Below are 16,215 nucleotides of genomic sequence, written 5' to 3'. Positions count from 1 at the left end.
TTGTTAAATAGAGAGAGGCTACCACAGGGACTTCCCATACAGCCAAAGTGTTCGTATTATTTAGAGGTGATCCTGAAAACTGTGAGGTGAGCAAATCAATAGAGGACAAAAATTAATCTGGACAAAAACTGAAATGCTGACAGGAACAGATAAAAAATAATCTTCAGATTTGAGTAGCCATGTGATAAGATGCCAAACTGAATTCAGTGTCAACAACAGAAAACTAATTCAAAGGGAGAAATTAAAAACATCTCTGCAGCTTTTATCACTCAAGACAACAATAGCAATCTGAGAAAAGGATATTTTTTAATCTTAACAGAATAACTAGCAGCAAAGCATGTTAAGAATTATTAGGAAAGGAATAGAGGAGAAAAAGTATAATAAAAAACAATGGGCTTACACATTGAATTCACCTATAATCAAGTGCTCCATCAGATAAGAGACAAATCTAAAAGCCTCATGCCAAAAAGCTAGTACTCAGGCAGGGCTAGTGAAAGGTACAGAACACATGTCCCATACACTAACTGACCAAAGTTTCTGAGCTTGGAAAACAGAACAAGAGGGGGGGATTTGACAGTGGTCTCAGCTAAGAATGGGTTAGGAAATAAGGAATTATTATCACTGCTTCTCTAAAAAGTCTAAATAAGAACACCTTTAGGAAGAAGGAATAGCATAAGGATCAAAAGATAATGTAATTTAAAAGTTACAGGTTCCAGGCAATACTCTCTGTTTTTATCCGCCAGTTACAATGGAGTTGAAGAAATTCAATTTTGGCTTAAAAAGCAAGATTGATGTGATATTGTTTAAAAGGTGAAATGCCTTGGGAAAAGACTAGTGAAATACAGTCTCAGCCTAAAAGTATCCAGTTGTCATTTGATCAAGTGAGGCAAGGGCATCTGGTTCATAACTGACTCATAATCAAGCTAGGATTACATCATTTATTGACATCATTTTCCAAAACTTCTTTTCAAATCACCTTGCCAGAACATTGCTTTCTGGATGAGAAATTGCCAGAGCAGTCTGTACATTCATCATTTCTACAATACTGTAAATTACTTTTCTGATGTTAAATGTGTCATTTTAATAGATACGTTTGTTGCAGCCTCAATGAGTTTGTACTTACATCTCCCCACTAGCTCCGAGTCAACATCTGGTGATAGCTCCTGGCTTTGGCCCTAATCTTAAATTAAAATCAACCTGTAAGTAATAAATAACATCACAAAAGCACTGAAAAACAAATTGCCGTTTATGAAACCCTTAAGAGTGTTGCTACTTCAGACAAGATTCCTCAGCTATAGAAAAAAGTACTCTTGGTTAAAAGGATACCATGATGGAAAGTTTCCGCAGACCATGCAAATCCAGAGACTATCTTTGCAACTTCGTCCTGTTTGTGAAAGTCATTTCATCACAAGATACGATCTTCAACACTGATTGCAAACTAATACATGATCAACAACACGGATTCCAAACAAATCCCTGATGCCTGAGGGTAAAGAACTGAAAATGCCAGCTAGCCCCATTACAATTCTGTGGTGGGTTGACCCTGGCTGGGGGCCAGGTACCCACCAGAGCCGCTCTATCACTTCCCTCATTCACTAGACAGGGGAGAAAAAGTACAACGAAAAGCTTATGGGTCGAGATAAGGACAGGGAGAGATCACTCACTAATTATCATCACGAGCAAAACAGACCGAACTTAGGAGAGGAAATTTATCTCTTTTATTACTAAGCAAGACAGAGTAGAGGAATGAGAAATAAAACCAAATCTTAAAACACCTCCCCCCACCCCTCCCATCTTCCCGGGCTCGACTTCACTCCTGGCTTCAACCTTAACCCCCCCTCAGCAGCACAGGGGGACGGGGAATGGGGGTTACGGTCAGTTCATCACACGTTGTTTCTGCTGCTTCTTCATCCTCAGGGGGAGGACTCCTCTCATCATTCCCCTGCTCCAACATGGAGTCCCTCTCATGGGAGACAGTCCTTCACGAACTTCTCCAATGTGAGTCCCTCCCACGGGCTACAGTTCTTCACAAACTGCTCTAGCGTGGGTCTCTCCCACGGGGTGCAGACCTTCAGGAGCAGACTGCTCCAGCGTGGGTCCCCCACGGGGTCACAAGTCCTGCCAGCAAACCTGCTCTGGCGTGGGCTCCTCTCTCCATGGGGCCACAGGTCCTTCCAGGAGCTTGCTCCAGCGCGGGCTTCCCACGGGGTCACAGCCTCCTTCAGGTGCCTCCACCTGCTCTGGCGTGGGGTCCTCCATGGGCTGCAGGTAGAGTCTCATCCTTCTGCACCCCCTCATCCTTCCTCCATGGACTGCAGGGGGACAGCCTGCTTCACCATGGTCTTCACCACAGGCTGCAGGGGGATCTCTGCTCCGGCACCTGGAGCACCTCCTGCCCCTCCTTCTGCACTGACCTTGGTGTCTGCCGATGTTCTTACATCTTCTCACTTCTCTCTCTGGCTGCAAAAGCTCTCTCTAACTGTTTTTCTCTTTCTTAAATATGTTATCCCAGAGGCGCTGATTGGCTTGGCCTTGGCCAGCGGCGGGTCCGTCTTGGAGCCGGCTGGCATTGGCTCTATCAGACACAGGGGAAGCTTCTAGCAGCTTCTCACAGAAGCCACCCCTGCTACCAAAACCTTGCCACGCAAACCCAACACAAATTCCTAGGCCTAAAGACAGGGAGGTGCTAACAGGTACTATTGAGTTCAGCAGACATATTCACATATGTCAACAGTGTTCGAAAAGAATTCAGATATGACCATGATGAGGATCATTTATGTAACACCTACACTGTCACATAGAAGCAGTACAAAACTAAGGAAACCAGAGCATCCCATGCACATGAAAATGACATCTTTAAAGTAATTTGAAGTCACATATTAAAACCATCTAATTTTAAAAACAACCTGTATGTACTTCAGGCCAATAATAAAGCTTAGAAAAATGTTCTCACAAAGACTGCTTCCTCAGTAGTCACTACAAACACATACTCCTCTCTATATCCATCCAGCCATTCCCTCTTCTTTTAGAATAAAAACCAGCTGTCTCTATTAATTCTGCTACATTGTAAAATCTTTTTCCCTGCTTTTGATACCATCTTGGTGTGAATAATGGAAATCACGAGATGACAAGTTATGTCTGTTCATCTGATTGCCCTCCAAATAAACCCCTTCATTTCTCTTCCAAAAAAAGTTTCTAACATACACAAAAGATCGCTAAAACCATGTGCCACCAGCAAGTTGTTCTTTCAATTCTGCTTTTAATATTTTATCTGCTACCATGATTAACAAGACCAGAAACAGACCAGGGAAGTGTGACTAACCCAGTGATGCACCCCAAGGAGTTCTATCCAAACACCTATTTTCCCTTACACATGTACAAATTTTCTTTCTATTAAATTTGATTGAACCTTTACAACAGATTAAATAAAAATCAATTAACGGATGGAAATTGGAACACAGATGCACAGTGACTATTGTCTATACCATCTTTGACATTTACTCCATTGCAAGACACCTGTTCTCCTCACTAAATGACCTGGAGCAGCTTGTTTGCATACTTGTATCGAGCCAAACTCCTCCCAAGCAGCAAGCCACCCACATACCAGGTAACACCTGGGGTGAGCTCCAGCTCAGCAGCTATCCCACAGTCTTTGTGCCTAATTACAGGCCTCTCAGACACTGCAAAGTGTGTTCAACCTTCTAGTTCATGCTGGTTCTCAGCGTGGGCCAGAACATAGGACTGGCCCTTGGATTTGCTTTGGGCTTGGGGTGGCAGCTGTTTAGTTGTATTTTTGTTGAGGTTTTGTTGGTATTGTTGGTTTTGTTTGTTTGGTTTGTTTTTTAAACCATATGAGCATTTCTCAGGGCTGTACCGGGAGCTCTGAGCAGAGGGCTGCACAGGCATGCTCTGCTTCTCCTTCCCTCTCCACAATAGAAGACATTGCCAGAAAAGCATCTCCTGGGAGTCTCGCGTGGCCCTTCTCTGGGCCTCATTTTTCTTAATGTTATACTGCTTTAAATTATATGTAAAGCAAATTAAATGTCACATAATTTGAAACATAAAGTGTTCAGAATCACGCGGGCAGCCATACAAACCACCACATGCAGGCCACGACAGCATGATGCCCAAACTCTGTGATGCATGAAGGGCTAGAGGCTGCTTAAACAGTGTTGGAAGACCAGGCTGGGAAAGGAAAAGCTATCTGGTGGTGTCCCATTCCTCTTGCCCTTTGGAATGGTTTTAGAAGAGACGTAGAAGTTTCTTCTAGACTCTGTCTAGGCAAGACACCCAGTCATCCCATTACAAAAGGGATTCCGAGAGCAACCTAGCATGCAGCAAGGATGACAGGAGTAGTTAAACCCTACGGTGAAGCAGGGAGAGATGCAAACCAATGCTAAAGACATGCCCAGACACACCAGTTTGAACACATACATTTCTTCTTTTCTTTTTTCTTTTAATCAGACAATCAAGATAAAATATGCTGAAAACTAATATATATGATTCTATTTATCTAGAATAAATTGAAGAATGCCTAATCAATTTTTTTTAATGAATACTAGCCCAAGACAGGGAATGTAGAAAATCTAAAATACAAGAAAACCAAGAAATTACAGTAGAAACTAGTAATATTTTGTGTATTTCAATTTCAGTACAAAACTCCCAGTTTGCTCTAAAGACATTTTACATTTATCTTCTGTATATTTGATACTGATATAAGGCTAAGGTATTATTAGGTATTATTATTTAAGAATCCTATTTATATTGCCTTTTTGTTTATTTTTGAGGGGTTTCGTTTGCTTATTTTTGAGGGGTTTCGTTTGCTTATTTTTTTAAGATTTGGTAAAGATTTTCTCTCAAGCCCTAACCTGGAACAGTGCTAGAATCAAAAACATACTATCACAATGAGAAGTAAATTTTTAAGCATAAACCATCTCTATTGACATTTTTGCTACAGAACTGTCAAACTACTAAACTACTGCAGATAAACGTGTTACTGTTTTAGATCTCTTGACATGGGTATAAAACTACTTACTCTTCTCGCAAAATAAATTCAATATTTTCTGGAGAAACCTGTCCTGTCACAGGATGTCTAAATGACGTGGTCTGCTGATTATGGCTGAAAGGAAAAAAAAAAAAGAAAAAAGAAAAAAGAAATTAACATTGCTAAACTCAGTAAAATGTATCTATTATCTCTAAAAGGCTGAACTGTTTATATCAATGCTTTGCTGCTGCTACTCCAAAAATGAAACATATTTCCTCGGTACTTTTGAGGCCAGAAATGTTTTCAGCTCCTTCCTGCATTCTTGTTGACTTTGCCAATGGCACACTGTACCATTTAATTATTAAACAGGTTAATATTTTAAAAGTAAACTAGTTTCAATCCTTAGTTATGGAGACACACTTGAATTTATGATTATTTACACCTGATTTACCAGATTATTTAAACATAACGTAGAAATTACACAACATAAAGTACTGATTTGCATTTCTGTAAATTTCACAGAATGGAACCAGTAAAATAATTTAAAATATTACACAATTTGTAATATTTAATGAGACTACAGAAAGAGATTTTGTGGAAGCCATTTGTTGCATGCTTTTTTCCCCCTCTAGTATGGTATTTCTTCAACGATTTTTCTTTACTCCTCCATGCAGGAGATTTATATATAACCTCAGTTATTCAGTTGCATGGTTTACAGAAAACAACATAATTTAGTATTTCATCTGAGTTGAATTAAAATTAGGATATTCTATCAACTTTCCCCTTAGAGTACTATCTAGATGCTTTGCTACCCTCTGTGAAATTTTGCTGTCCATTAAAGACAATTATTTTATCTGCAACTGTACTCGTACAATGCAAAAATAGGCAAACTGGTAGTCTTCCCTTCACCCCAAAGCAGATAATTTGAATTGATTGTATAGAAAACACAAAACAGTTTCTAGAGAGTCTCATACCTACTAATCCCCTTATTCTGCAGCCCTATCCAAAGAAGCAATCTATAAAAATCACAAATTCTAAAGAAATAAGAAATTGAAGATCTTATTTCAGAATTAGAAAGATTGTGGCTAAGATGCTGTTGGGGAGCCTTAGAATTAGAGAGAGAAATGAACCAAGGGCTCACTCATGTAGGGTTCTGAATTTTTGGGGGTTTAGTTAATAATATTTAGGTAAACAGTATTCAAAACTAGAATTCCCATCAAATGCAGCAAAACATTAACACACTGTGAGTATATTCAGGAAAAAAAGAAAAAAGGCTGTTAAATGAATTATACGTCAAAGAGCCAAAAATGAATACTTCATCCATTTTTTGTTTGTTTGTTTTAAAGAAGATTTGGGGGGTTTTCTCCATAAAGTCCAGTGATTTCAGGTCTTACAGAATTGACCCAATTGTCTAGCATAGCAGGATGTCCCCCCAGAAACAGAATAAGGCATAAAGAAATACTTTGAAAAGTAATGAAATTCCAAAGAGGTAACAGCCTTTCTGTAGCGTAAAGGACAGCTAAAAAAAATCAAACGGCTCATGCGCCCCTAAGGTTCAGATGTAAATAGCTCAGGACATGCCTTTGTTTAAAAAACAAAAAAAAAAAACCCAAAATCAAATAAGAAACACCACCAAAAAAAAATAACAAAACCAAAAAATAATTTCCAAAACCCCCAATAACAACAACAAAACCCACAACCAAAACCAGAGACTGCTTACACCAAGTCCCATTTGGACCACAAATAGCAGAGGATGTTTTCTGTGTTATAAACTTTTCACCCCTTTTTCAACATGCCTTGCTACAGGAAGTCATATATAGGGGACCAATATAATGAACATTTTCAATGATAAACTGACAGCTGTGCCAACTTATGTTACACCAAAAAGATTTTTTCCAGCCTCGCCTATTACAAAAATTCTAGCCCTACAGCCATTAAAAACTGTGAAGAACATATTAGGCCATCAACTACCCCACAGCACCAGCATTTATTTCCTACAGTGGTGAGAACTGACCTCTGCTACAGAGAGTTAGCCTCTACAGGGACCCTGCTACAGGGTTAATGAAGTAGCTTTGCAGCTTCTAACTCTTCAATTTTCCCATGAAATTAGAGATCAGGAGAAAGTATTTCCAGTAAGCCTGCAGTGCTAACATCTACAAAGCAACCAAGACTTTTTTTCTCACAAAAGGACTGAGGAATATTGTTTTCTAAAGAAGCACTTTTACTTCAGTCCATATTCTAATTTTGAGTATACATCCAAAGAAAGAATAGGAACTTGCCGATGTCAAAGAAAATAATAAATAAATTTTAACAGTAACAATTAAACACCATTTTTGCCACACAGTTCGAATGGTCTTAAGCTAAAAGTCTTTTCTTTTAAATCAGGACGGAAGCAGTCTGTTCAACCTTTGATACTTAGCCTAGGACTACTAGCAAAAGTGCAAAAATACAGTTAGCTTTAAAAATGAAAGTACATTGTCAGCTTTATTCTCCAGAGGCAGAGAAACTGTCAGCAACCTCTCATCTGCAGGCTTTTAGTCATTAATAACTCACTCTACAATTAAGACTAAGAAAAAGGACTATATTCCAGAAGTGCTCTAAGGTTATTTAGGAAATTAAGTTCCTCTTTATACCATACTAGCACTTTTACAAATATTTTATTATTTCCCATGAAATAAATTCACGAGGCCTTCCGAAGATGAGTTAGTCCTCTTGCTGTAATTAAAGAGCAAGTCCATTACTAACAGACTAAATATTACTTGCTAATAATAAAAAGGTTCAACTAGGAAGTAAACACTTAAATATCTAAGCAATTGCATTTTGGGACAAGTTTTGCACTTTGAATAGGAAGAGCAGAGAAACAGAAGGATAGTTCTGTTACTACATAAAATGAGATAGTAATTTCACAGACAAGAGGAAGCCATACAAAACCAAAACATTCTGCAAATCTGCAGCTTCAATCCTTAGGACTTGACTGGAAAGAGAGAAATGAAACCACTGCCACTAACAATTAGTTTTGCAGAACACAGTGGTTTATTTGAATTTGAAAAGTGAGAGTTTAAGTGTTTTGCCTCATAGGACTCATTAAGAATAAGCAATACTATTCAAAACAACCTATACAACAGATGGCTAATGCCTTGCAACAAGGAATTAGATAGCAGGGAGATTTTTGTCCACAATGAGAGCAGTCAAACACTGGAAAGGTTGCCTAGCAAGGCTGTGGAATCTCCACGGATGTGGAAACATCCAAAATGTGGCTGGATAAGGCCTTTAGCAACCAAATCAAACTTTCTAAGTTGGTTCCAACTTTGAAGCTGACCTGGCTCTGGAAGAGGAGGGGCTGGATCTGATGGGGTTCAGAGTTTCCTTCCAACCTATATTATTCTGTTCTGTCATTCCCTGCTGCTCCCTCCCATCTTTCTCTGCAAATACCATTCAATTCTTACAATCCCTTTGAAACTTTCCCAGCATTTAAATAGATGTATTCCAAAAATATTAGCAGTACCTTGTTTTGATTAGAACGAGAGAAATTGTAACGTTAGATTTTTAGATTTAGATCATGATTTTTTGTTGTTGTATTCATGTCCTTTAAAGATTTACTTAACAGTAATATCTGTTTACACAACAATGATAACAATAACATTTGTAGTGAGAATGATCTAGTAAACTTGTTGCAGTGGAAGTCCTCCTTCCTTTCCAAGCACAGACTAAGAAAAGATCTGGCACGGTTGTTCTCCAGACACATCAGCTAATCAAGCCTCCCGGTAGTTAATCACCTGTATTTCCTCCAAATAGCAGCTGCTGAATGCATTTCTATTGGCCAGAAATCTACCATGGGTAACAGGCACAACAAATGAACTTTAATATGCTGCTCCACTCTTCATGCCCTTTTTATTCTTTTTCCACTAGAGAAAGACTTCATACCTCCAGCAAAACCAGGAAAGGCTTGCGATGGTTCACCACGTGAATTCTGAATGCCATGTAACCTGTATTAGTACACCACACATTTGAAATGCCAAGCTAACTTTTCTAGTAACATTACAAATTTCCCATGTGATCAATTATGGCATTTTTCCTAGCAATCATCTTTTAACAGTTGTGTATTATTCAGATTTTGTATAATTACTAATCAACAGAACCACCAAGCCAAAGCACATAAGAAAACATGAAAAATCCACACTCTCCTACTACTATCATTATTAAATTACACTGTAAGACTGCTAAAAGTAATTCTGAATTTCAAAGTTACAGAATACTATTTTCCAAGGCTTGCTGTTGGTTTGTAATAGTTGAGACCCAGACTTTTCCTAACAGAACATACAGTTCAAACACCGGTTCTTTGAAATTAGATACCGCAACACAAATTCTACCATGTCACAGCACGTGTACACAACATTTACAAATGTAAGAATTGAGTCACCCACTGTCTTAAGGCTGATGTACTATAGCAGTTTAGAAAGACTCAAGACCTTCAAGATGTAAACAGTGTTAATACACCTGGCTAATATTAGCCACAATGCAAAAGCATGCTGCTTGAGCATCTCATGTAACTTCTAAGTTGGCCCTGGGTTCAGATATGGGGGGATGGAACCATATAACCTTACAAACTGGATGTTGTTTATGATCCTACTGAGTGGGTGGGAGTGCAGACAGACAGACACTTAAATCGTTTGATAACTCTTTGATTACTGCTCACCATCAGAATGCAGCCTAAAACATTTCTCAGGTACTGATTAAGCAAGTCTGCAAATTTAACATTGCCTATAATTTGTTTGCATAAACCTAACCTATAGTATGATGAAATGTAACTGATTTAAACACAGGAAAACCACACAATTACAATCCAGTCTCCAATCCTATAGTATAATAGACACAAGCAGGCACTTTTGCCTGCATGGATCCTTTTGCAGAACTCATAATTAACATGACTTCACCTATTTATTTTTTTTTTTCTTCACAGTTCATTTTGTATTCGAGTCAAAGCCAAGTTTTAATAATTAACTTTTGGACATGACCGATGCTGATGACCTTTCATTTGAAGTCAAGCAAGTTTATAGATTGCCTCTAAAGTAATTTAAATGCCCAGACAGATGAATCTTGAAATGTGTGAATCAACTACTGATTGAGTCTACATCACATTCACAACAAATTTATAAGTAGCAAGAAAAATTCATTTTGTCATTGGACAGACTGTCCCATAAATTATTATGAGTAATTTCTACAGTATTTATTTTCCATGTAATTTGACTCCTTCACACTCACCTGCAAAAGCAGATAAGCATGAACATCTTTTTGTTGAACTCCCCCCCCAAAATGGTGGTGCAAGTTACAGGAGAGCACCCACACTTCTATGGGAATTACTGATATGGGTACAGCTGACAGAAGAACTCATGCAGTGAAGAACTGCAGTTCAGCCAGCAAGTTGTCACTCCAAACAGGAGAAAGTGCTTGTATCTAATCAGGCAAACAGCCTGGCACAGTCTGCTTTATTTCTGAAATACATCAATAGCTTCAAAATAATTTCAGCATCGCCTTCTGCGTATTTTTTTAGATATTAGTTTGTAGAATTCATTGGAAAGAGTATCAATGAATAGTCCAAGAAAATCAGTGCCAAAGTTCTGCAAAGAATATTATTGGAAGAAAAATTTGGTGTAATACAGACACAGTTTGGAAGAATTTGGAACAATACCAACTAATTGTATTACACAAGCAATAGCACCCACTACAAGCTGGACACACATAAAATCCCATCTTTTCAAGATACTGAACATTATCCATGATTTAAAATAGTTGGGTGTCTACTCAGAGTAGTGGTAAAATCCTTGCTCCACTGTAATCACTGTATGGGAAACTTTCACAAGGTCAAAATTTCACCCTCTCCTACAGTTTAATTAGCATCTTAACCTATGAACTATTACATAAGAATCACAAAGTAAAAGTGATTCTCTCAAATCTCATATCCTCCTTAGACTATTGCCTTGAGAATTCATAGAATCATAGAATGGTTTGGGTTGGAAGGGACCCCTTAAAGCCCATCTAGTTCCAACCCCCCTGCCATGGGCAGGGACACCCTCCACTAGACCAGGTTGCCCAAAGCCCCATCCAGCCTGGCCTTGAACACTTCCAGGGATGGGGCCTCCACAACCTCTCTGGGCAACCTGTTCCAGGGCCTCACCACCCTCACAGTGAAGAATTTCTTCCTAATATCTAATCTAAATCTACCCTCTTTCAGTTTAAAGCCATTACACCTTGTTCTATCACTACATGCCCTTGTAAACAGTCCCTCTCCAGCTTTCTTGTAGGTCCCCTCGAGGTACTGGAAGGCTGCTGTAAGGTCTCCCTGGAGCTTTCTCTTCTCCAGGCTGAACAAATGTTTAGTTATTTAGCCAGAATACAATTCAGTAACTGTCTTGAGCAGCTACATCTGTGACTACAACCAGTCAACACAAGAGCCTGTGCTCATAGAGACAGCTAAGGGGACAGCTACCATGACTTCAGATTATACCATATTTTCACTTTTCCTTGTAAAAGCCTACAGATAAAAGTTTGAAACTAACAGTTAAATGGTCAGTAAACCAAGTGACATGCTCTCACGTAGTGTTCTTCCCTCTACCTAGTCACTAATGATGAGGTTAAAAGGGAACAGCAAGTTTCTTTGGAACTGAGTCAATATTTTTTTTTCTGTCTTAATGAACTACCAAAGGTAATTTATACTATCCAATAGTAATATCAGCAAGAAAGAGTTTGTTGTTAACGAACATACTTTTAAAGAACAGATCTAATAAATCAGTGGTAAGCTAATATCAAAAATGCCACAGGATCACTACAGATATTTTCAGTCACTAAAGAACAGATACAAGGATGAATATTATCATCAAATCACAGGATCAACACAGATTTCCCTAAGTAATGCAGGTTAAAGTCACCTGCTGATTCACAAATTGTTTCGATGCATGTCGTGAGACACCATCAGGATTTTATTGACTCACAAGACTCACATTCAAGTAACTTCATATCAAGGGAAAAAAGCATGATAAAGTTTTGAAGACAAGGAAATTCTTAGAAGAGAGGACATTCTTGAAAAGTGAAATTTGATTCTATTTCCTTACTTTTGCAACTTTAGAAAAATTACAGTCCCTGCCTTCAAAAGCAAAAATTAGATTAAAAAATTCTCTGATCACAGAAAAATAAAATTAAAAAGGTAAAAGATCACATTATTGTATCACATCTTCTTAATTCAGGCTTGGAACTCACTTAAGATCTTTCCTTTCTTTCCTACTAAAGTATTTGAGGATAGATCATTCTCCATAAACCTCCAAAATAAAATGTAGTACCTTCAAAACTCTCTAAATTAATTTGGAACTTTGCTACCTAATAAAAATAATCATGACTTCTAGTGATAATGAAACATCGCTAATGTCACAATGTGAACAGCAGACTCATTCAATTATATATTTCTTACAGATACCCAGTGAACATCTGAGCCACATCCTGAAAGTTTGAATTGGAAGCAGGAGTAGATCCAATAGTTAAATACGTGTATTGGTGATATACACATATATATGTTTGTATGCATATGTATTTATACGTGTGTGTATATATGGATGTATATTTGGGATATATACGCATACACACCTCACATCTCCAATGCTGGCACAGATATTTCTGCAATGATGTAAATAACTCTGGCTCCTATAGGATTAAATGATTGGGACAAATGGTCCCAACCCAATTAGATGCAGAAACTCCAAAGACAGATGCTTACATAGAAAGCAAGTATATTTTTAATCAAATATCTTGGGAAGCATGGGGGTAGGTTTTTTTGTTTGTTTCTTTTTCCATTTGGGGTCATTGGTGTGACAGGAAAGCAGCAACTTAACTTTCTTCACTACTCAATTCTGTACAACACAGACAGCAGCATTTGCCATATGGCCTTTGACACAAAAGAAAACGATGCAGACCTGATGTAACCATATTACAGTAGCAGAGTTGCAGAAGTGTTATATGTGAAATGCTGGTATAAACCAATCCTGCCACAAGAAAACAACATGTAGAGTGTGACATGTGACATTGTTTATTTCTTCTGGATCTGATACACAAACTAAATTAATAAATGTATTCTCTAGTTTAAAAAAAAAGAGTGGTAATCTCACTAATATGATTAAAACACCCTGGGTAAAAGCAGCATACCCTTAAACTCCAATGTTAATCACAATTTAAAGAGTCTAGTGAGGAAGCCATCCAACAAGCATTGTCATGTAAGTATACTATTTTGGAAAACGTATTTAAGGGAAGCTTTACACAAAAATATTATATATCTCAGTTCTTAAGCCATAAAAAACTGGCTAAAATAAAAGATATGTTCATATACATAGCATCTAATTTTACCAATGGAGGCTGAAAACCCTCACACCAGTCCTATTTGAACATTTTACTTTGATGCAAAGACTAACAAAATAACAGACACAACAATGATCCACACTGTTCTAAATATGAAAACAAATACAAGTTTTCCAGCATCCAGCTTTCATCTAAGCCGCAAGTCATACAGTCTAGAAAGCTGAAATTATTTAATACAACAGCTACAAAACCTGAATAGAACAGCTTTCAAAAAACTTTATTCCTCTGCCATGTAAGACAATCTCAAAACATTTTCTCTTCATTGGCTTTTTAATGTTGAAGACAGATTTCAACGTCTTAAGACACATGCACTTCTGATTTATTATTTATTGCATTTAATGCATAATACAAAAAAGTGATTACCAGAAGGCAATACTGCAGACTGAGACCTTTCTGGGCTGCTGTGTGTGCCCTTGGACAGTGTGGAAACACATTGCCCTTTCCCCTTTTCAATAAAATGGAAATGCTTTTATCTACTACCTATACCATGGGAATGAAGTTTTAATCAAATACTGTTTTCTTACAAAATCACAAGTGTCCACAATAGAATTAAAGAATTGTAGCTGGCATCCATCACGTTCTCTCAGGGCTACAGTCTGGAAGACTGCATCCAATTTTGGATGTCCTCATACACGAAAGGCACCAACGAACCAAAGTAGAGTTCAGCAGAGGGGCACCAAGATGGTCAGGAGCACCTGTTCTGCAAGGAGAGGCTGTGGGAGCTGGCCTTTGTCAGCCTGGAGAAATGACAACTTCAGGGTGACCTGCCAGCAGCCTCCTGCAAGGAGGTAATCAAGAAGGCTTTTCACAGTGGTGCATGACAGGAGGACAAATGACAGCAGGCATAAATTGAAACAAGAGAGCTTCAGACTGCACGCAGAAGAAGCTTTTTCACCTTGAGGATACCAAAGATGTATCACGAGGATGGTAAAGCACTGGAACAGGCTGCCCAGAGAGGTTGTAGTCTTCATCCTTGGAGGTGTTCAACACCACAGTGGAGGAAGACCTGAGCAACCCTGTCTGATCTCACCACTGATCCTGCTTTGAGCAGGAGGTTACACTAGAAACCTCCTGAGGTCTCACCCAACCCAAATTATCCTACCATCATAAGGTTGGGTATAGGTCTTATTTCTACCACAAAGCCAAAAAAAACCAACTAAAACCCCAAACAACCAAAAAAGTCTTGCAGAACAGATCTTGCTAACAGAATAATGTAAAAAACTCCCCATCAGTTAGGAAATAAAGAGTCAGATTTGCATTAAAACCTGGTTTCTTCCTTCAACCTTTAATAATACCATTAACTACTTCACCAAATAATTAAATCCAAAGTTCATTTACATTCTACTAATAAATATTACATGAAAGAAGAGAATTTACACAGCCTGGGTTCCTGTGGTTATATGCTTTTTATCTAACAGGACTCATGTTCCAACCAAAGCCTTTCCTGTAGTTAAGGACATTCCAAACATGCATGGGCCTGTCTCAGTCCCTCTCTGGCCCTGCCCATGTCTTCCACTGCTTCTCAATGCTGTTGAGGTGCTGACTGTAATCCTACAAACCTCATTCCCTTCAGACACCAGGCTAAAGAATAAACAAGGATATTAGCATCACATTTGCTGAAGTACTGTTTAATATGAAGAAACCACAATTCCCACAGTGCGCAACTGTTCTTGTGGGTTGGCTGTTCATGTTTACAGGCATATTTATTAATAAAAGTTCCTTCATTAGTAACAAACTGTTCCAGCCTATCTTGTGGTAAATTCTGAAACACTTCAAATTCTATTCATATACAGCTTAAGCCAAAAATAAAAAATTACAGCAACAAAATTACTTCCTTTGGGTTGTGTGATTCTTGACTGTTTTAGAGGAGTTACTCCTTCCCCAACTTCATTCAACTCACTGTGTTGGATAAAATATGATACATCTCCTCTAAATCCAAATGCATTTGTAAAAGGTATTTTTTCCTATCAAATCTTAAGCATAAAGTGGATTACAGTACTCCTGAAAGGCATAGACCATCGAGCTTTTGCTTGAGAGAAGACTAGTAATACAAGACCATCTTGCCTAGAACAACAAGTGTAAATTAAAGCTCTGAAGAGTTGGCCTGATAGACTCTGGTGAGTTCCACAGCTACTGGTTACTTTCCTTTCCAAAGAGGCCCAGCACCTACAGCACTGAAATACTGACACATACAAAAGCCATGACATTAGTCACACACAAATCCACAGTCGAATTTATACTCCACAATTCAAACCAACAGAATGCCCATTAACCAGGGGCTAGCTCTTACCCTGGGACAGAGGGAACCATTCCTAGCAGAACTTCATCATCCCCTCTTTCTGAACATTTCTTCCCTCCTGCACGTGGTGCAGACCTCAGACCCACAGGCACAAAGCCTGGCCCCGCAGCACACCTGCGCAGGAAGTGCACTGTACCTGCATCCACTGCATGCGGGGAGGACTAGTCCACTAGTTAGAGGAAAAAAAAAAAAAAAAACAAAACCAACACCTTATAGCCACCACTACCATTAAACAAAACTTCAAAAATTACAGAAAGGGGTAATTTGCACTGTCAAAGACTAGTATCTCTTAAAAAAAAAAAATCACATCAATAGGTATTATGAGTTACAGTGTATTAATCACACTCTTTCATACCTCATATTAAACGGTTCTGACTGGAACTATAAAACAGACATGGAAGATTCTCTTTTTAGATTGTGCACAGAGTTTATAAATTATCCAGAGATATCTTTTTAATGCAACAAAAAGGTCTTCAGCATAAAAACAATAAAGGGAGTGGGGGAGGAATTTACAGCTATATCAGTTGTTGAC

General features: G+C 38.4%; 1 protein-coding gene across 7 annotated transcripts in view; it reads right to left on the bottom strand.

Moving 5' to 3' along the window:
* The window catches only part of PLEKHA7 (pleckstrin homology domain containing A7), a 166,871-nt gene that overhangs the window by 66,617 nt on the left and 84,039 nt on the right, over positions 1 to 16,215 (bottom strand). For 6 of the 7 annotated variants that reach the window (XM_075755047.1, XM_075755044.1, XM_075755043.1 and 3 more), the window contains one exon: positions 5,036 to 5,119. The exons of the other annotated variant lie outside the window; for it this stretch is intronic. In XM_075755047.1, coding sequence (XP_075611162.1) covers positions 5,036 to 5,119 — 84 coding nt within the window. The remainder of the gene's footprint in view (positions 1 to 5,035; positions 5,120 to 16,215) is intronic. 7 annotated transcript variants of the gene reach the window in all.

The sequence above is a fragment of the Balearica regulorum genome, chromosome 5 (genome assembly GCF_011004875.1).
Source record: "Balearica regulorum gibbericeps isolate bBalReg1 chromosome 5, bBalReg1.pri, whole genome shotgun sequence".
NCBI classification, from domain to species: Eukaryota; Metazoa; Chordata; class Aves; order Gruiformes; family Gruidae; genus Balearica; species Balearica regulorum.
Note: the sequence above shows the minus strand (reverse complement) of the source record. Positions and strands in the feature narration are given on the sequence as shown.